The sequence below is a fragment of the Lissotriton helveticus genome, chromosome 5_1, assembly GCF_964261635.1.
Source record: "Lissotriton helveticus chromosome 5_1, aLisHel1.1, whole genome shotgun sequence".
Classification (NCBI taxonomy): domain Eukaryota; kingdom Metazoa; phylum Chordata; class Amphibia; order Caudata; family Salamandridae; genus Lissotriton; species Lissotriton helveticus.
The window spans coordinates 1,576,200,323-1,576,222,657 of NC_136065.1; the positions used below are offsets into that span (position 1 = coordinate 1,576,200,323).

General features: G+C 47.5%; 1 protein-coding gene across 1 annotated transcript in view; it reads left to right on the forward strand.

Moving 5' to 3' along the window:
* Positions 1-22,335, forward strand: part of CCND3 (cyclin D3) — a 181,262-nt gene that overhangs the window by 30,709 nt on the left and 128,218 nt on the right. The window contains exon 3 of the mRNA XM_078644719.1: positions 18,653-18,812. Coding sequence (XP_078500845.1) covers positions 18,653-18,812 — 160 coding nt within the window. The remainder of the gene's footprint in view (positions 1-18,652; positions 18,813-22,335) is intronic.

Consider the following 22,335-nt stretch of genomic DNA (forward strand, 5'->3'; position numbering starts at 1 on the left):
TTTTCAGATCGACGATGAAATCTTCAACATTCATATGGATTTAAACTATTTGTTTCGTCGACTGGCAAGAAAGCAGAGTTTTCAACACCAAAAATGTCTCCGCTTCTCCCATCCACTATTATGGATTGTCAGGAATCTGAGGCCTTATGGAGTAGCCTATAGCCCCTCTCAGCTACACATTAAAAGTCAAGAGTCAGAAGAAGACTTTCAAGAAGTGCATGAACAATTCTCTTTTAAAGATCACCCAGTACAGTGTTCAAGACGTTATGAATCGTTCCATCAAGCATATAATTATGAAGAGGAGGAAGTGAATCCCAGTGTCCAGGAGGAGTCCATGCCCTTATCCTTAATATCTGATTTAAGGCACATGATAGACAGTTATCATCGTCGTTTTACAGAGGATAATGCTCCGGCCTCCACTTCAACAAATATTCCTCACTGTGGTTGAAACACCAGTGGTTAAATCTCCGCCTCCAGTACAAAGAGTAGACACGCTGAAAATAACTACTAGGGATGACCTAATGGAAAGTGATCATGAAGACCAAGCAGAGGAAGGAGAAATTCCCCAAGACGACATAGTAGGGGATGAATGGGATCAATACATTGTTCTGACATCACCTTTATCACAGTTACCTCAAGCGAGTTCTCCGCCAGAGGACATTGCCAGTTTCCACGATCTAATAGAAAAAGCCTCAAAGGTTTCCGCTTTCAATGCCTGTTAAGGAGAACAAAGGTTTTCTTTATGATTTTAAGGAGACGTCTCGGGAATCTGTAAGAGCTATCCCTATAATCCAGCATATATGGGATGTAGGACTGAAATTAATGAAAAATCCGCGTCCTGAATCCGTTGTTAGGCAGGCAGCATAGACTCTCCAAAAATCCGGTCGCGGCCTGTTTGGCCCCCCTGATAAAGAAGGTAAAAGGTTGGATAGTGTAGGAAAACGCATTGTTGTAATGGCAACAGCTCCTATCGGGGCAGCAAATGTACTGGAACTAATCAGTAGATACAATAGGCAGATGTGGTCGGACATCGCACCAATTCTGTCCCACCTTTCGGATGACAAAAAAGAGGAAGCGACTACAATTCTTGATGGAGCCAGAGCAGCATCTGAGTCTATCGATATAGCGATGGACATTGTGTCAGTGGGCTACAGGCAGATGGCCCCTACTCACATCAAAAACTCATGGGCTCGCAACTGGGGCAAGGTCAACTTGTCTGATCTCTCGACCGCACTCCGGGCCTCCCTTCCCCCTCTATCGGGACTAGATTCTGCAGCCCAAGCCAAAGCCATTGATTCATGGCTCACGGAAGGAAGCGATCGTTTAGCTCCTCTCCGGCGTACCTCGATTAAGCGCCCTAAAGACGCCAATCGGTGGTTCAACACCGAGCTGAAGGAACTGAAGCTTACGGTTCGAAGGGCAGAACGCAAATGGAGACTGGATTATTCCCCGAATACCAGGACCAGCTACGTTCACCTCCTGGGGACCTATAAGCAAAAAATTACTGAGGCCAAGAAAGCATATTTCTCGGCGAAAATCTTAGCCGCCGAGAATCAACCAAAGGAGATCTTTGCCATCACCCATGAGTTGGCGTTCTCTGACCGGACCACACTCAAGCCCCCTCCCTCCCAGAAACTTTGCGATTCACTGAATCTCTATTTTGTCGACAAAATCACGACAATTAAATCTAACATCCCCCCCCCTTCCCCTTCTTTTGTTGACTCTCTCCCTCACCTTGTCCCAGCTTCTTTTAATTCCTTTCCTCCTCTTTCTGAAGAACTTTTTGTGTCCCTCCTCCCTAAAATCAAGTCCGGCTCCCCATCTGACATATGCCCGGCTCATATCCTACGGCAGATTTATACTGTCTGCTCGTTGCCCCCCCTGGGCTTCCTTAACGATTCACTGGCCCGAGGGGTTGTCACTCCATCGTTAAAAGCCGCTTCCATCGTTCCTATCCTGAAGAAGCCGGGAGCCGACCCCTCTGTGATGGCTAACTATCGCCCCATCTCCCTTCTCCCTTTTCTGGCGAAGGTGCTGGAGCGGCATGTTACATCTGCACTCAGCTCCTTTGCCGAGGAGAACGGGAGGTTGGCCCCATGTCAGGCGGGATTTCGTCCAAGGCATTCGACAGAGTCAGTGGTGGTGTCAGTATCAGACACCCTCAGAGAGGGTTTGGACTCCGGTAGACCTCAGGCGCTGGTCCTTCTTGATCTGTCCGCCGCTTTTGACACGGTGGATCATTCCATCTTGCTTTCTCGTGTCAAGGCGGCGGGCATAGGAGGATCAGCCCTCATCTGGCTTTCGTCCTTTTTGAGGGACCGGACCCAGGCGGTCCATCTTGGGGAGTTTTCAGCTACCCCCTGCCAGGTCCAGTGCGGCGTTCCCCAGGGCTCCTCTCTCTCTCCTTTACTCTTTAATCTGTATATCGCTCCGCTCATCTTTGCCCTACAGCAACTGGAGGTCTCGGTATATAATTATGCCGATGACCTCCAGCTCATCTTCAATCTTTCTTCTACCCCTGACTCCATCTCCAATTTCCAATCTACTCTATCTTTCATCAGGGACTGGATGAATTTCAACCACCTGAAACTCAATCCCGATAAAACGGAACTTGTGGTGACGGGTGGTTGCTCCAGTCCCTGGAACTCTCTTCTGGCCCCCTCCTTTGGTTCTCCTCCTACTCCTGTTTCCTCTGTTAAGACTCTTGGTATTAAGCTAAACAATCAACTTACTATGCACTCCCAGATTGGCTCTGTGGTTTCTTCTTGCTTTCTTACTCTCCGCACTATCCGCTCTATTTCTCGTTTCTTTTCTTTCCCGGCACTCAAGCTAATTATGTCCGCACTGGTCCTGTCCCGCCTGGACTACGGGAACATTCTGTACAATGGTATCCCTCAGTACAGCCTCCGTAAATTGCAATTAGTGCAAAACCAGGCTGCCCGCCTTGCCTTTGGTCTGCCTAAATTCCACCACACCTCCCCCCTCCTGAAAACTCTTCACTGGCTCCCGGTGCGGGAACGTGCCTTGTTTAAACTAGGCTGCATGGTGTTCCAGGCCAGGACTGGCCTGGCCCCCTTATTCATATCTTCAGCCATCAAGGCTTACGTCCCTGGCAGAGACCTCCGCTCTTCGGCACAACTCCTCCTGGCTGTGCCCCGTTACCGGAAGAAAAAACAGGGTGGCTCAAAATTTTCCTTTCTTGCCCCCATGTTCTGGAACTCTCTCCCTTTTTATCTCAGGTCCCTCACTGACTACTCCGTCTTCCGCAAAGCTCTGAAGACCTTTTTATTTCCTCAGGTTCTTCTCTAGTAAATTGCCTATTTTCCAGTTGCCGCTTTAGTTACTGTCCTCGCTCAGTTGGTCGCCTTCTACTTAGCGCCAAGAAACCGCCTAGGTGTATGTTGCGCTTAATAAATATTTTAAACTTAAACTGGAGCGGTGGCGCTTCGTAGGCAAGGATGGCTGAAATCAACATTTTTCAGACCTGAAGTCTAGGCAAAGATCATGGACATGCCTTTGGATGGAGAGAGCCTGAAGCATATTGACGAAGCGCTTCAGGGAATCGACATGGACACGGCTAGAGCTCTGGGGTCTTTACAACAGGGACGTTTTTATTCTTTACGTGGCAGAGGATCGAGAGGACAATACCATCAGCGCTCCTCCTTTCGATCAAATAGGTACCACCTTACCATCAACAGGGATACCATCAGTTCTCCAACAATCAGCAGTATCGGTCCTCTAACGCATCATATCAACTGCAGGGCAGGAGGAAACCTGCTGCAAGAGGAAAGACACAAGACTCTAGTCCAAGACCGTAAAGTTCTTCAGGCGCAGCCGGCCCCGTCTCATCTCAAACAGTTTGATTACCTCTCATTTTCTAAATCATTGGCAGTCTATAACATCAGACAAATGGGTGTTGGATATCATAAAACAAGGCCACACCCTGGAATTCTTACAAAAACCTCCAAATCAACCACCTATTCACAAAAAACAAAACCATCTTTCAGCCCTCAAGGCAGAAATCTTCTCTCTCATTGTGAAAGAAGCAATAGAAGAAGTTCCCCCAGAACAACAAGGGAAAGGATTCTATTCACACTTTTTCCTGATAGAGAAAAGGAAAAGGCAATCTACCAAATGGAGGCAGGTAATGGACCTCAGCGATCTGAACAAATACATAAAGAAAATCTTGTTCTGCTTGCTGTCTTTACAAGAAATCCTCCTTTTACTTCACAAAGGAGATTACATGGCTTCATTAGACTTCTTCGATGCCTATTTCCATATCCCAATTCACAAAAAGCACAGACCGTATCTGCGGTTCATGGTGGCGGAGCGCCATTACCAGTTCAAAGTATTGCCCTTCGGTCTCAGATCTGCCCCAAGGGTTTTCACAAAGTGTATGGTGCCAATTGCAGCACACGTGAGGCAGCAAGGTCTCCAGATGTTTCCATATCTGGATGACTGGCTGATAAAAGGCGTATCGTACCAGGAAATGCATCCGTCCCTAATAAATTGCATGGATCTTTTCCGAGACTTAGGTTTTCGGATAAACCGAAAGAAGTCTTCCCTTATTCCGGCAGTCACTTCAATTCTCAGGAAGTGAAAGCATACACCTCTGAGGAACGCATACGAAAGATTTTAAGCTTGACAGCATCAATAAAATCAAAAAGGTCCACTTAAATCAGTATCTTCAAATCTTTACTGGTATCTTCAAATCTTTACTGGGAATGATGTCATCCTGCATCCCATCGGTTCCCAACTGTCCCTTGCGCATGAGACCACTGCAAGAATCTCTAGACAAGCAATGGGTGCAAGCCCTAGGTTCATTAGAGGACAAACAACACTCAGATCAAACGTGCACTGTCATGGTGGAGTATCAAGAACAACTTAACAAAAGGTCTCCTTTTCGAACCTCAATCTCCCAGTTACGTAATGACATCCAACTCTTCGTTACAGGGTTGGGGAGCGCACTTGCGAGACCTAGAGATTCAAGGTCATTGGTCATCTCAAGTGGCAACTCTGCACATCAATCTTCTGGAATTGAAAGCAGTATTCCTGGATCTTCAACCCTTTCTTCTGGGAATTCGTGGCTCGCCGGTTCTAGTCCGGACCGACAGTACAACAACAATGTTTTATCTTCTAAAACAAGGTGGCACGAAGTTAAAGTCCCTGTCCAAGCCCAGGAAATTTGGAATTGGCTTTTGCAACACAACATTGCTCTGCAAGTAGATCATGTTCCTGGAGTACACAACACAAGAGCAGATTCCTTAAGCAGATCACCTCCCATTTGCCATCAATGGGAACTGAATCAAGGCCAACTTCTTCGAATATTCAGGTATGGGGCAAACCGAATTTGGACTTGTTTGCATTTCTTGTTGTGTCGATTCGCAAACATTTCGCAAGCCGATTCCCACAAAAAGGTTCAAGGGGAAAAGCTCTGCACCTTCGCTGGACAGATGTTTGCATATGCGTTTCCCCCATTCTCTCTAATTCCAAGGATACTGAGAAAAATGAGATCAGAACCATGCCACATAATTTTGATAGCCCCGGCTTGGCTGAGACCGTTCTGGTACACGGAGCTTCTCCAGTTGTCTGTGGAACACAGAATAAAATTTCCAATAATTCAGAATTTAATTTCCATGAATCCAGGTCAAGTTCTTCACCCGCAATTGACCTCTCTAAGATTGTCAGCTTGGAACCTTATGAACCTGAATTTCAGTCACTAGATATTCTTCAAGAATGTCGAGAAAGGGGCATGGCTACCGGCCAAGTATGGCGGCAGCATAGAGTGAGAGCTCCTGAAGGCACTGCGGCCTAATTCTTAATCCGGCACACTTATCCGATACTTCACCCACCCGAAGCGGCAGCATTCGGGTCCGGGCCCAGAACGGTTTCACCGGGTCGACTTCTGGCGAAAATCGATGGCCGGAACCCTCCACATCGCGCTCGGGCGCACTGGGGCCTGTGTCAAGGACTGAAGCGGCGACCTCGAGTGAGCCAACGATCCCAGCGGAAGTGAGACCGGACCGGCCTGGCGGAGGAAGCACTTCCCGACACATCGCCTGGAACACGAAACCACCCACAGCGGTAACCGGAATGGCGGGGACACCCGCGGGGATACTGCCGACAGTTTTGAGGCCAGAATTCGGCTGCTGTCGCCTGCCGGGGGACGGCGTTCCCAGATACAGTGACTTTGGAGGCAGGAGACGGACGGAGCGGCCGGCTGGGAGCTGCGATACAGTAAGCCCCCCTGGGGATTGACCGTTGGGCCCTCCACATCCTTATCTGGCGCCTGGCAGCCGCTTCGGCAGACGCAGACCCCGTCTGCTCCCCGGGCCGGTGCGGCTGGGAGGTCCGAGGCTGGTGCCCCCGGGGGACGGGGGAAAAGAAACACATCGACGCCATTGTGGAGGCAGGGAACACCAGTAGCGCCTGAATACACGGGCCAAAGGTGACGTTCCTAGCCCGCTGCGACGGCCCTGACACTGTCCAGACACGAGCTGACCCCACCATAAGAAGCGCATTGGAGATAAGGGGAGCCCGACAACTATCCTGCCTGGCAACGCCACGCCCGACCTGACCCTGCCTGATAGACCTAACAAACAGGGTCGCTAACTCTGTCCGGTCTGGGACACAACCGGTGGCAAAAAACGGACTAGTGCACTGGACACTGACTGGAAGGGGTCGGGACACTGCGATCATCGCGGCCACTGCGACGGCCTTACCGACAGCGCCAGGCTCCACGCTTACTGGCCGGAAGTGCCCCAAGCGAGAAATGGTAGGTGAATGAGCAAGACCCCACCTGCGCAGGCCACACGTCGTAGTGCACTCCGGCCCGCTACCTACTGACCTGCACGCCGGGGAGGGAATCAACAAGACGCGCAAAGAGGCGGCCCCAGACTCCGCAAATCTACACGCCATGGCAGGCAAAGGAACCAGGAGTGGATCCACTCAAGCTAGGCTGGAGAAATTTGCGTACAACCAACACGGACAATCACAAAACAACGGGCGCAACTCCACGGGCGCTGCCCCAGTTACAGACTGGAACAACGGAATAACCCTAGAAGACATCATGAGAACCCTCACGGAGGTCAAAACGACGGTGGGCTCCATCTCCTCTGAGGTCACGCTGTTGCGTGCGGACTTCCAAAAGATGACTGAGAGAGTATCCCAGGTGGAGGTGGTCACGAAATCTCTTGTGGACGACACGTCGGAACTACAAACAGCAATGGAGCGCATGCAGAAAGTCACCAAGATCCTGCAGGATAAGCTGGACGACCAAGAAGGGCGGTCTCGAAGGAACAATGTGCGCATCCTTGGACTTCCGGAATCGGAAGGGAAGGGGGCAATGGACCTCTACATCGAAGACCTCATAACGACCAAACTACAACCCAAAGGACTATCCCGCTTCTTCTCGGTGGAGAGAGCACACAGGGTCCCGGGCGGGACACCAAAACCAGGGGTGGCGCCGCGACCGGTGCTGGCTAGACTCTTTAACTTTAGGGACAGGGATGCAATCCTACTAGCAGCGAGATCCTCCCCACCGGTCAAAATTCAAAATGCAACCTTGTCCTTCTTCCCGGACTACACGGCGGAGGTGGCCAGGCGCCGCAAATCTTTCACGGAGGTGAAGAAAGCGCTACGAGACAGAGAACTGCCGTACTCCATGCTCTTCCCCGCTAAATTACGGATTGTGGCTGACGGAAAGACGTGGTTCTTTGACACACCAGAGACAGCGCAGGACTGGCTGGAAGGTTGGAGGCAAGTGGGACATCGTCACCGTCCGCACAGAGATCGGCCTACTCACCGTGACGGCACGCAGACGTCCAGCCAGACCGACCGACCGCCCGACACATCATGAAGACGTGGCAGCAGCGGACTCTGACACTGCACAAGACCTACTGGACACTGGGCGACCGGCACCGGTCTAATACCATGTTATATGTATGAAGACCTGGGTGTGCCGTAATGGACCTTGGACCTGAGGCGGCTGAGTAAGGTGGGCGCAGTTAGTGCCCGATGGGGACTCACCAACCCCACAAGCAAGTAAGATAGTTGGGGAGGGACTAAAGCACTCTGCAATGTTGGGGACGCGGGCGGGATTTAGTCCGTGGAGCAGGGGAGCAGGGAGGGGGGAGGGGAGTTCAGTTTATTGTTTACGTTTCTATCCCTGGTCATCAGTCACTTCTCACATACTACTGCCACTCTGGACATCAACATACTCCTATACCTATTCAAGGACAGCAACTGCTGCACAACACTTACCGACACGTTACTCATGTCACGCACCCGACGACACTGGTCAACCCACCTCATACCACACCCACTGAGATGACCCCAGTGACGACAGGGGTGCCCCCATTGCGCTTATTGACATGGAACGTCAGAGGCCTAGGGGACAAGATAAAAAGGGGCCTAGTCTTACAAGCCATCAAACGCCAGAGCCCGGATATGGTTCTACTCCAAGAAACGCACCTCACAGGGACGGCGTGCAAAGCGCTTAACAGGCGCGGATACGCTATGGCGACGCATGCCGACTTTACTTCTGGGTCCAGGGGGACGGGGATACTACTAAAAAAGTCATCGCCCTTTATAATTACACATAGCGCGACGGACAACCAGGGGCGCTTCGCAGCGATACATGGCCAGTGGGAAGGCAGGCCGCTTAATGTGGTTTCAGTCTACATCCCCCCGGCGCTACAATCCATAGCACTCCCGGCACTGGGTAAATTCCTTCTGGACCTCCCCGAAGGTGACACAATCATAGGGGGCGACCTCAATGCAATAATGGACCCTGCACTAGGCACTTTCCCCTTCAGAACCAGCTCAAGAAAAACAGCACCACTCCCTGACTTTTTGGAGGCGTTGGGTATTGTAGATGTGTGGCGCCATCTACACCCGGCGGCGACCCAATACACTTTCTACTCCGCCGTGCATGACAGCCTATCTCGCATAGACTATTTCTTATTCCTGGGGGTGGGTGTGGGATCTATAGACAGCATTGACATCCTACCCAGAGGTATATCTGACCACTCCCCGATGCTTCTCGCTCTCACCACTAGAGAAAGGAAATGCGCAAGGGTTTACCCAGTGTACACCAACTATTTAAAGATCCCTAAAATACGGAAGAAACTGAAACTGGCGACAACACAATATTTTGCTGAAAACACTGGGACGGTGGCCTCACCGTCGATCCTCTGGGAAGCTTACAAGACCGTCCTTAGGGGGAATGCGATAGCGGCCATTACGGGACACAAGCGGGACTCCCAGAAGGAACTTGCGGAAATTGAATTAGCACTCCACAACGCAAACAAGGCACATATGCTAGACCCCTCCCCGGACACGATACACACACTGCAGCTTCGACAACTGTACCAGGACCACCTCAAGACGACAGTGCAGGGCTACATTGCCAACACGACACATAGAATTTATGATGTGGGTGACAAAGCGGGGAAAATGCTGGCATGGCTTGATAAAAGAGGGGGAGGTACAAGAGGTATTCAGAGACTAACTACTGCGGACGGCCGGGAACTGACACACCCCGAAGCCATTGTACACGCCTTAGCAAACCATTTTCAGAACATATACACTCCGGACCACATCGTCACAGCTCGCATGGCGGCACTCTCACTGACGGATGTTGACATCCCCAGCATATCACCTGAGGCTGTACAAGACTTAGAAGCAGATCCGTCTGAAGATGAAATTCAATTAGCAATACAGTCGCTGCAATCGGGCAAAGCATTGGGTCCTAATGGACTGCCGGTGGAATGGTATAAATCAATGGCATCTGACCTCAGTAGACCCCTGCTGAACATGTATATAGGGAGAGGGCAGAATTACCACTCGATCAGCGCACGGCCACGATCGTGGCTATACCGAAGCCGGGTAAACCCCCAACTGACTGCACATCATATCGCCCGATCTCACTACTAAATGTAGAGGCCAAGGTGCTTGCTAAACTTCTGGCCACCCGTCTAATGCCCCACCTGGACACCCTGATCCACCCCGACCAATCAGGCTTTCGGCCCCATCGAAGTACAGCGCTGAATCTCCGGAGGGTTCATGGGGTACTGGCTCGTTCACACCTACTCCCAGACCAGGCTGTAATACTCTCCCTAGACGCAAAAATGGCTTTTGACCTGGTTGAATGGGAATACCTCTTTGAGGTGCTTGCACGTATGGGCTTTGGGCCGAAGTATATAGCCTGGATACGACTACTCTACACCAAACCGGTGGCACAGGTAGTGGCTAATGGCCACATCTCGCCAGTGTTCCCGTTGGGCAGAGGGACCAGACAGGGATGCCCATTGTCACCCTTACTCTTTGCGTTAGTAATTGAACCTTTAGCGATCTTGATCAGGACGACGCCCTTATTTAAAGGCATCCAATGGGAAGGTGGCTGGGAAGACAAAATTTCCCTATATGCCGATGACATGCTCATTTACATGGTAGATCCCGATGACGGAATCCCAGCTCTGTTGGAAATCTGCAACACACATGGACAATCATCGGGTTATACCCTGAATTGGTCCAAATCGGTCATATACACATTAAAAGGTCCGGCACCAAGGTTACGAGACGACTGCCTCCTGGCAGAGCCTGTGGCCTCCTTCAAATACCTAGGCATTATCATCGCACATTCTGAAACGGATTTCTTCGCTAACAACCTCCAACCACCACTGGAGCGCTTGCGAGCGGACGTTAGGCACTGGGCGACCCTGCCCCTCACCCTCCTGGGACGGGCAGCCCTATATAAGATGATGGCGCTCCCCAGGTTTCTATACATATTAGAGAACACCCCATATCCTGTCCCAACGCGGTATTTCAAACAAATTGCTGCGTTAGTTTCCAATCTACTCTGGAACAATGGCCCAGCACGCATAGCGTATGACAAGCTAGTGAAGAGTTGGTACGAGGGTGGGATCGCGCTTCCCAATATTCAGCTTTATTACTGGGCAGCCCAACTCAAAATCATTAACCAATGGCTACACACCCCGAGGGACGACCCAGCCTACAGGGCAGACTGGTCGCAGCTGGGGACAAACTGCATGCTCGCGACACTATATAATAAAACGCAACTCAAACATCTGCACGGCCCGACACGACATACGGTGACCCTCTGGCATGTGGCACAGACGAAACTGGGCTGGAAAGGGAAAATCACCAAAATGACACCGTTGTGGGACACAAAATCACTGGGCGACCTTAGAAGGTATGCAGGGTTTACACAATGGGACTCTATAGGTATCTCCACGGTGGGGGACCTTTGGGACCAAGACACGGTAATACCATTCCCACAACTCCAGCAGCAGTATGACCTCAGACCCACGGAAACGTTTAGGTACATACAGATTAGGCACGCGCTGCTCCAAGCTATTCCAACGGGCACTGCTCTGCCGGAATCCTCCCCGCTTGAAGACAGGCTGTTGACGGATTTCATGCACCAGAGCGCAACTTCACTTACTTACAAAAAACTGATCAACAACTTGGAGGATCCCACACTGAAACTCAAAGACAGGTGGGAGGAAGACATAGGGGTGATGGACGAATCGGAATGGAACGAAGCTTTGGCTTCCCCGAAAGAAGTAGGCATTTCGGCAAAGTTCAGACTAGTGCAATTAAAAATTTTGCACCGCATCTATTACACCAGGACACTACTCCACAAGATCCATAGAGCACCCCATCCCTTCTGCTTGAGAGGCTGCGGGGAGGAGGGAACACTATTTCATACACTGTGGGACTTCACTCACATACAAGAATACTGGAAGCAAATCATGCGCACAATCTCCCAGGTGCTCAAAATTTCCATTTTACCTGAACCTCGCAAGTGCCTTTTAAATATATGGGACCCCAATGACCTAAATAGGTATGGAATAATCTGGGCTACGTTAGCCATAATGGTAGCTAAGCGCGATATCGCGCAGAAGTGGGGGGCTCCAGATTTGCCCACTGCGAGCAGATGGACTAGAAACATGGACGTCCTGATGGTCACGGAGAGAACTGTATATGTCCTTAGAGCGTCCCCCCGCAAATGGAATAGGGTGTGGTCAGCATGGAATGTCTACAGGGGCGAAATATTCGACCCCCTACCGGAGGGAGATGATCTGGACTCGGAGGGAGAGGAAGAGTAACGAATAGAGTGGGGGATGTCCGATTACTCATGCTACACGCAGCAACGTTTTGAAATAACTTACCTATGAAACAACAATGGGGTGGAGAGGCTTGATGTCGGGAGAAATAGTGAGAAACGTACTTAAATGTGATGACCTGAGTTTCGGGAGTTAAAGGGGGGGAGTTACTTGGAATTTACGAAGTGTCGCCCACGTTGGGCATCAATTAATGGGGAAATGAGGGTGTAGTTTGTTATCTTAAAGGAAACTAAGATGGACCATACATTGAATGTACCAGAGAAGGAACGAGTCATGTCTGCAGGTTTTGAAAATAACATGTATATGTCCTGCCTCACACCACACTTATGTGAAACTACCAGCCTGAATGTATTGTACTAATTGTATAGTATGCCTAAATCGCAATAAAGTTTATAAAAAAAAAAAAAAGAATGTCGAGAAATACTTACAAGTTCTACAGCAGTCTCTACTAACAAAACATATACAGCAAAATGGAAGAGGGTTTGCAATTAGTGTGTATCGAAAAATTTACAATCTTTTAATTCTTCTCCAGAGCAAATACTTCCATATCTGCTTCAGCTAGCCAAATCCAGACTTTCTCATGCTTCATAAAGGTACATTTGGCGGCTATCTCCAGATTGTCCATCACTTTGGTCTCAAAGGCTGATTAAAGAGTTCCTAAAAGGTTTGTTCAGGCAGTTTCCACCAATTAAACATCCACCGCCTACTTTGCAGCTCAACACTGTTTTGTTTCAACTCATGAGAGCTCCGTTCGAGCCGATTCACAAAGCTGAATTGCAGTTCATATCATGGAAAGTAGCCTTACTTCTTGCTCTCACTTCAGCCAGGAAGTTTATTCCTAAAATTCCTGCAACTTTTCATCTCAATGAACCAGTTGTCTTGCCTACATATTTCAAGAACCCTTCCTCTACAGCAAAAAAATCTCTGCACACTTGGGAGATGTCTAAAATTTTACATAGAGAAGACAAAGTCATTTCGTAAATCAAATCAACTGTTTATAGCTTGTTGTGGGCCCAGGAAAGGTTTGGCCCTCTCAAGAACTTCCATTTCTAGATGGATTGTATCAACCATTGTTTTTTGTCATGAAAAAGCAGGAAAACCCTTGCGCACCTGAGTGCGTGCTCATTCCACTCAAAATATGACAACTTCAACAGCATTGCTGGCAGGTGTCTCGCTTCCACACATTTGCAGAGCGGCAACTTGGACAAATGTACACACGTTAACCAGACATTGTCTGGACACAGTGGAAAGCAGATTCAGCAGTGGGTCAAGCAGTTCTGCGGCACCTGTTTCACTAAGGTACTTGTCTTTCACTATATAGTTTGTTAATTATGTGATTGTGTTTGTGTGTGTATTTTTGTATATAATCTATTCCAAACTTATGGCATGGAGAAGTGCCGGAGTGATAACGATGGACGAATTTAGGTTCATGAAAAATGACAATCCTATCACTCTGGTCATATATTTCATTCCCAAAATTCACAAAAACAATCAAGTACCTCCAGGACGCCCAATCATTTCTGCATGCAATAGCATTCTGGAAAATACCAGCAAATATGTGGATTTTTTCCTTCAAGACTTTGTAAAATCATTACCGTCCTTTGTGTTAGACACAAGTGATTTTCTCAAAAAAGTGTATGATGTAAAATGGAAGACAAGTAACCTGTTAATAGCTTTGGATGTGTCTGCATTGTACACCAGCATACACCACAGGGACGGTCTGAGAGCGGTGCAATTTTGCCTCAATTCTAGACCTGAGGGATGTACAGAACACACACGCATGATCATCGATATGATCACTCTATGTCTGGAGAATAATTTCTTTCTCTTTGGGAAACAATATTTCCAACAAATAAGAGGAGTAGCGATGGGGGCCTGCTTCTCTCCCAGTTATGCCTGTTTGCATATGGGATACTGGGAGGAGCAGGTCCTGTCGGTTAACTTCGCGGACACAATGGCCACCAATGTTCTTCTTTGGTTAAGGTACATAGATGACCTTTTCGTGATTTGGGACGGTTCCACACAAGAAGCAGAGGAGTTCATCAATGACAATTGTATGAATCTCGAATTCACTAGTCAGATCAGTGATACTTCAATCTGCTTCCTAGATGTGGAAATGTGAGTGGAGGGAAACTGGAAACCAAGCTATTTAGAAAAGCAACAGCAGGTAATAGCATCCTCCACTTTGGTAGCCATCACCCTGCCCACCTAATTAGGAGCATACCCTACGGCGAAATGCTCCGCATTAGACGCATTTGCAGCACTAATGCAGGTTGCTTAGCGGCGCAGCTAGAATGTGCTGTGAGATTCAGCCAGAGAGGTTACAGTAAGGCTGTGATAGAAAGGGCCATGAATCGTGCAAATGCACAAGCAAGAACCTCACTATTAGCAATTACACCTTGCGATCTCACAGAATCTACGGGAACCACAACAAGTGTAGTGCAGTCAACCAACCGCAAAGAGGAAAATACAACTCGTTTGATTTTCACCTACAATAACCAGCACCGTACCATCAGGAACATCATTAAACGCAACTGGGCACTCATTACGAGTGACCCAGGATTAGGCAATCAGTTTAAGGGGGCTCCCATGGTTGCCTATAAGCGAGCAAGAACACCTGGTAACTGCCTGGTATCTAGTAGTCCAGAAACACGTGTAGAGACTCCATGGTTAGACAAGAGCAAGGGGTTTCTGCGCTGTCCAACTTGCAAGGCTTGTAAGAATGGAGTCAGCAGGAAAGATTATGTTACGCCTTTTAACAAGATACCGACCACCATCAGGTATAAGCTGACCTGCCGCACCGAGTACGCGGTGTATGTGCTGGAGTGTCCCTGTGGCCTACGCTATGTTGGTAGCACGAGGCCACAGGTATACAAGCGTATACTCCAGCACTTAAGAGCCATCACCAACGGCGACACTGTGTACCCGGTAGCTAGGTACTTTGGCTTAGTACATAACAAAAATGCCTCTGAAATGCGCTACTTTGTAATAGACACTGTTCCTCCTCAGAGAAGGGGTGGCGACCGTGAACTATTGCTGCGCAGACTAGAAACACGACATATCATCCTGCTAGACACAGAGTCCCAATGGATTAAACGCGGGAGAAGACTGCCACACTTATCTCTGAATATTCTAAACTATAATGGTGCGGAACAAACCTGAATGAACACAGTAGCTGCCTCAACCAAATATCACATTTTAAACTTACACTGATTTTCATATTATCACAGGGTTGCACGTAACAGCTCATGAGCCAAATGTCAGTTAACCATTAGTCACCTATAGGTTAAGTGGGCACACAAGTACATCTTACTAAGGGATTTATCCCCATGACATACGGTTACTTCATGCGAGAAGAAATTTAAATTTATATGGGGAGCCCTATATGAATCATCAAATGGAAGGTTAACAGAATTTTTATGGTTGTATTTATGATTAACTTAAAATACAAGTATATTTATATTTGTATGTACATATGCATATATTATTTTATATATTTACACATATAATGCCTGGTGCGTACATTACGTATAGAGAACTCCTCCCCGATGCACTTTAGTTTTTTTACATTGCACAGCGTTGCATAAAGGTTTTAATTTTACTTGTTGCTGCTAGTGATGTAAATTGATGAATTTTAAATGAGTATGTACATATTGGTATTTATTTATCTATTTATTTTTAAACTCAGTGCACAAATATGATCTGAACAAATATCGTATCATATCTAAATATCTTCAACTGTGTAACCGAATTGCTATAATCATGCCCACTGGTGACAAAACTGTAATTATGCATTGATGCAGTTACTTTTCGTGACAGTATATTTTCTATATCTATGCATTTGGTAACAGACCATTGGCTCTGAGCCCTTTAAATTGAGCACGCCTGCCTTGTATCGTTGTCATGTCATCAAGGTGCTGTTTGCACCGAAACGCGTCATGGCGGTATGGTGATGAGTAATTAAAAACCACTACTCACAACATTGGGTTTGCCTCGTCTGTTTTGCTGCTGCTGTATGCTGCTGCTGCTGGACGTCTCTATGCCGAATATATATATATATAATATATATTACACACACTCCTGGCCTGAATCCTTACACGGAGAAACCAGAGTCGGAGCCCAATTGTATTACGGTGCTTCATCAGTGTTTATTCAGCAGAAAAAAACACACTCCCAACGCGTTTCGAGATCAGCCGATCTCTTGCTCACGGGTGGAGCTTACCGGCACCATCATTCATTTAAAGAAACATACTAAGTTGTAAGGTGTACCACGTGATCATAGACATAGAGAATTTCTTTAAATTTACATGCTGTGTTAACAAAATAGCCATTTCAAGTGAATATATTATGCAGAAACTAAATCGGTTATAAACGAAAGTCACCGTTCATCTGTCAATCAATTACGAACTAATTCAACATTGCGAGAGAACGAAATATCCCGCTTAATGGCCATGTGAAAATTCATCTTCTCATGATTAACAGCCAATAGTCGTACAATACCCCAACTGTATTAGTTGCATAGAATTGTAAAATAGTTCGTGAAACAATACCGCCCAAGTGGGCATATGTCGTGTATTCTGTTTGGCCCATAGAATGACTTCCAAATTCAGCCCAAGTGGGCACAATCAATAAACTTCATGCTCCTGAAAAGGAAAGAAAAAAATGCAGCTGTATATGACAATTCATACTTTACAGATCCGTGTACTATTAAAACCAATTAAAATCCTTGAATTTCAGTTACCCAAGAAGCAGCATCATGTTCCCACACCAAAATAGACTATTACTCAAACCTGGAGGTGAATGGCTAACTCCTCCCCCAAGTTGTGTCCCACAGGCTGCATGGTGTTGTACATTATGATATACTTCGATTCTAATTTTCTCAGTTCCAGCCATCTGTTACCTCCCCTTTCATTGCTTTCAACGCTGTCCAGAACACAAAATTTCATTAAGTTCGGATTCTTGTTATGTTTTTCGGCAAAGTGCTTTGTCTGTCTATCCAGCCTATTTTCGATGCAGCCAGTCTTTAAAGGTACGCGTAATTTTCTACTGCCTACGCGTTTCGGGGCCTCACGCCCCTTCTTCTTGGGCAAGAAAACGACACACCTAGAGCCAGTACACGTTGGTTTCCGGTTTTTATTCAGCATGCCCTCCCTCTGATAGCCCAACATCGTGTTAGCTCCTCTAATGCACAAGGCAACTTGGGAGTAATATATATATATATATTTTCAATTGTAAGAAACTGTTTCGTAATTCTTAATGAGTCCTTTCTTACAGCTATTTCAAACTATGCATTATAGCGTTTAAAAAAAAAAGACAAAGCAGAGCCCTTAGACCAAGGGGTCTAGCCTAGAAATGCTGTTTGGAATAAGGACTGCTATTGATTATGATACGAGCATGTGAATCTATGAAAGATTCAATACTGGGAAAAAAACAAGTTACTTACCTGTACACTATGGTTCTCCAGTATTATCGTTCATAGATACACATGCGGCCCGCCCACCTCCCCGTTTCTTTTTAGGTAGACCGCCTTTATCTCTGGTTTCTTTCGTAGCTCACTCTTGGGCTGTTGAAAATCTGAGGTATGGTGGCTCAGATGGGGATGGTGTATCTCAGGGCTGGCAGCTGACTGGCTGTGGTTTGGACCACATAATGAGGATGAGAGGTTACCTAAGGATATGCTCCTCTATGGTTTCCAGGCAGTTTTTTCTTTCACTGCTATGGTTATGGTTATTCTTTTACCGGGAGACACCCACCATGACGACGGGGAAGATACAAGCATGTGAATCTATGAAAGATAATACTGGAGAACCATAGTGTACAGGTAAGTAACTAGTTTTTTAGATAGGCTCGGAAGAATCCACTATTAGAGGATATACATGGCTCAGCCATCACTCCGCTAGGGCAAACTCTTATTTACAGATGGGCAACAACAAACCTGTCATGCTTGAATTCACCAGACCAGAGTCAAAATCACAAAGTATGAAACACGCATTTTCTCAATTCTTGTCCTTAATTGTGCACCACTTTGCCTGTGCCCACGTAGGCTATCTTCCACCCAACAGGATTGAACAAAAATACCTGAAAACTCACATCTTGAGGGAACACTTGTGGAAAGACACTAAGCTGCAATCTTAAAGTGTATGCATCTTAGACTTGCTGTTTTGATTTTGTGACAGGCATTGTTTTCTCTAATGATATAAGTAACTCTTTCTGGGATCGCCCTGCTTAGGCCACACTAAATAAATATATATATATAGTAGGTGCGGGGAACCAGGGTGCAGGACACCACGGGCATTTGAGCTTCTGTTTTTCTGCTTTGGAAAGTGTTCAGTGTGTTTTTGGGGGGGGGGGGGGGGGGAATTGTTTTCTAGAATCTAAAATAGATGCAGATTGCCTTAAAAAAAATTGTGCATAACTTAAGTAGCTGATGTATAATTACGCTCTTTGTTCGAGATTTCTCTTTGATTTTGTAGTTGATAATGCTTTTTCTTCTATCTTAGGCTTGGGAAGTGATTGTCCTTGGGAAACTCAAATGGGATCTTGCTGCCGTGGTTGCTCATGACTTTATTGAACACATCCTACAGTGTGTTTCTCTGCCCTCCAACAAGACTGCCCTAGTGAGGAAGCATACTCATACCTTCATAGCGCTATGTGCTACAGGTAAAGACTAGCCCTCCATTTCGTCTGATCATTTAAGGTAAAGACCAGCCATGGCTTTAGTATGCAGGTGCAGAGTTTACCACCTAATCCCTAACTTTTGGTACAACTAAATATCTATCCTTTAATGCATGCTTGTGTACTACAGTTAGAGAGCAGTGTTTCCTTTGAGCTGAGGCGTAGACTCTTGCTTCTGTACAAGAGATGAAGACTATACTAAATTCCTGCTAGGATAATGGGAGGTAAGGAGCACTGGCAGATAAAGCCCAACACTCTAAGCTAAGGTAGATGCATGCAGCGAACAGGCTACAAGTAAACTGCAGCTCACTCTCCTCCACTCTTTCTTTATTAACAGTAAAGACTTGTCTAGATTTGACTTTCAACAGGCTTAGCATTCTTTCATTTCCTATCTCAGTTCTCCACCCGTGTTTATGAACTAAAAACTAAACCAAGCACCTACCAGCAATACAAAAAAAAGCCTGTGTACTGCAGGTGAAGGTTGGCCGCCAACTGCAACGAGTCCTCTTTTTCCCATTAAGTAGAGGCACGACATGTAAATACTACCCTAATTAAGAATGTGTGCTGAAAATACCAGATCCCAGCCCCCCCCCCCCCCACCCATCGGTCTCCTTGTAACAAATAACATCTAGCCTCCTCCCATATCCTCCAGTGTTTGCTACGGATAAATCCCAACTCCTGAGTCACCCTCTAACACCAGATAAATCCCAACTCCATTTCTCAGTGTAGAATACATGTTAAGCATTGCTTTGTCTGATTGACATGGTAACGAGGAGCTCTTATGTCTGTCCTTATAAGCAGATCCACCTTTATTCCATTCTCTTCTGCCACTCCCACCCCTTTGTGTGGTAAAGCAAATAAGAGCACTCTTATTGTCCGCAAGTGAGAAAGTCACTTAACTTCCCTGAGGCTGATAAAACCATTTGAACATCTAGTCCAGACATCCCTGGGTATTTCCCCACCAAAGAAGACCTCTAAAAGAATCTCCATGTCTCCAGAAAGGAAGTGGAAGCTCTCTTCTACTATTGCAGTGCCACTAAGCACGGCTTTTTCCAGAAGCTTAAACCTCTCCTGATTTCCGTCTTCCTCACTCACAATCCTACACTCTCTTCACCATCTCATTCTCCATCACGAGTATTTCAAGTTGATGAGGTTATAAGATTCCATGATGATCTTACAATAGAAGTGGTGTGACTAAACATTCCTTGAGACCTCGAAGACAACAACATCTTGGACCCTTCCCAATCTGGTTTTCGCAGCAACCACAGCACCGAGACCGCCCTCATCGCCGCCACTGACGACATCCGGATCCTAATGGACAAAGGAGAAACGGCCGCCCTCATTCTCCTGGACCGATCAGCAGCCTTTGACACAGTCTGCCACCACACCCTATCAGCACGCCTCAATGACGCCGGAATTCAAGAGAAGGCCCTGGCCTGGACTACATCCTTCCTCTTGGGCAGAACCCAGAGCGTCCGCCTCCCACACTTTCGCTCAAAAACCACTGAGATCATCTGCGGCGTCCCACAGGGATCCTCCCTCAGCCCAACGCTGTTCAATATCTACATGGCACCGCTCACCCAAGTCGCACGCCAACATAACCTCAACATCATCTCCTACGCCGACGACACCCAGTTGATCATATCCCTCACCGAAGACCGCCTAAGCCAACCTCCACAGAGGAATGAAAGCTGTAGCCGACTGGATGAAGGACAGCAGACTGAAGCTGAATTCAGACAAGACGGAGGTCCTCATTCTCGGACCCCCCCCCCCCATCAGCCTGGGACGACTCGTGGTGGCCCACATCGCTTGGCACAGCCCCGGAACCCACAGACCACGCACGCAACCTGGGGGTCATCCTCGACTCCACCCTCTCCATGACCAGGCAAGTCAACGCCGTCTCTGCATCCTGCTTCAACACCCTCCGAATGCTCCGCGGGATCTTCAAGTGGATCCCTCCCGACACGAGAAGAATCTTCACCCCGGCCCTCGTCACCAGCATACTCGACTATGGGAACGCCCTCTACTCCGGAACAACTACCAAGCTCCTGAGACGACTACAACGAATCCAGAACGCCTCGGCACGTCTGATCCTCGACGTCCCCCGATGCAGCCACATCACACCCCACCGGAGAGGCCTACACTGGCTCCCTGTCAACAAAAGGATTACCTTCAAACTCCTCATCCACTCACACAAGGCACTGCACAACACCATACCTACATACCTCAACAACCGTCTCCGCTTCCACATCCCGACCCGTAGCCTCTGCTCAGCCAACCTCGCCCTCGCCACAAATCCTCGGATCCGAAAAACCAAAAACCACCACCGCCGGCGGCAGATCCTTCTCCTACCTCGCCGCCAAGACCTGGAACGCTCTCCCTACCAGCCTACGACAGACTCAGGACCTGCTGGCCTTCAGAAGACTTCTCAAGACCTGGCTCTTCGATCAGTAGCGGTCTCCAAGCCCCCTCCCTCCCCCCCTCCCCCATCCCAGCGCCTTGAGACCCTCACGGTTATGTAGCGCGCTTTAGAAATGCATTGATTGATTGAGACACATCAGCCAGCATTGTCAGTCCTACTTGAGACACTCCATCAAAGGGCTGCATCTAAACCTTTTTTTTTTTTTCTTTTCCCTGGCCTACTCGACATTGCTGAAGAAATATTTTTGCCACCAGCAACTGTGAAGGTGATGACCCCTCGCTTTCCAAACAGATGTTAGCTACCTCAACATGAACCGGAATATCTTATGACGAATCCGAAGCTGGGTTCAGCCATAGTCCTGTTAAGATAAAGTGTGCTTCCGAAGCGAAACTGGTTGCCCAACCCGAGAGAGAGAGCAAAAGGTTGGATGTGACAGGAGATAAAATGTGTAGTACGGCCTCCACTTATTTGAAAAATGCCTGTCCTACAGGCTTACAGGGCAGATTCCATGGGGGAATATGAATGAAATTCTAAGTCTCAGATTTACAGAGACATGGGCAACATGACTTCATGGAAATATTTAAGCAGGATCCGTAGTTTCCAACCTAGTAGTAAGCATAGGGGTAGACTCTGCTGAGCTAGCTACTGACACAGAATCTCTTTAAGGAGATGCTCATGAATACGCCTTTCATCCTTCAAGGCGGAAGTGCAATTGAAAATCACTAATTTGCCTTTATTTCAGAGTCTGTGCTGTTCGAACAAAACACTGAAGTAGAGCTACTCGGAATGAAAAGCGAAATCACCCATGAAGTTAAAGTAACTTGTTGAGCTTGCCTTGCATTTAATGTTCATCCCAAAACGTGCTAAAATCAGGGGGGGGGGGATTGCAGTTGGTGCAGTGCTCATAAGTGCAGTAGTGAAAACCATTTAAATATTATGCATAAATACCATATAGATATTCACAAATACAATATTCTGTCCAACGTTTTTGCTTAACCAGACCTAATAAATCATTTCTGGCTTAGACAATCCCCTCTCCAGTGTTGATGTTTCAACCCACAGATAATTTACATGGGTCTTATCAGG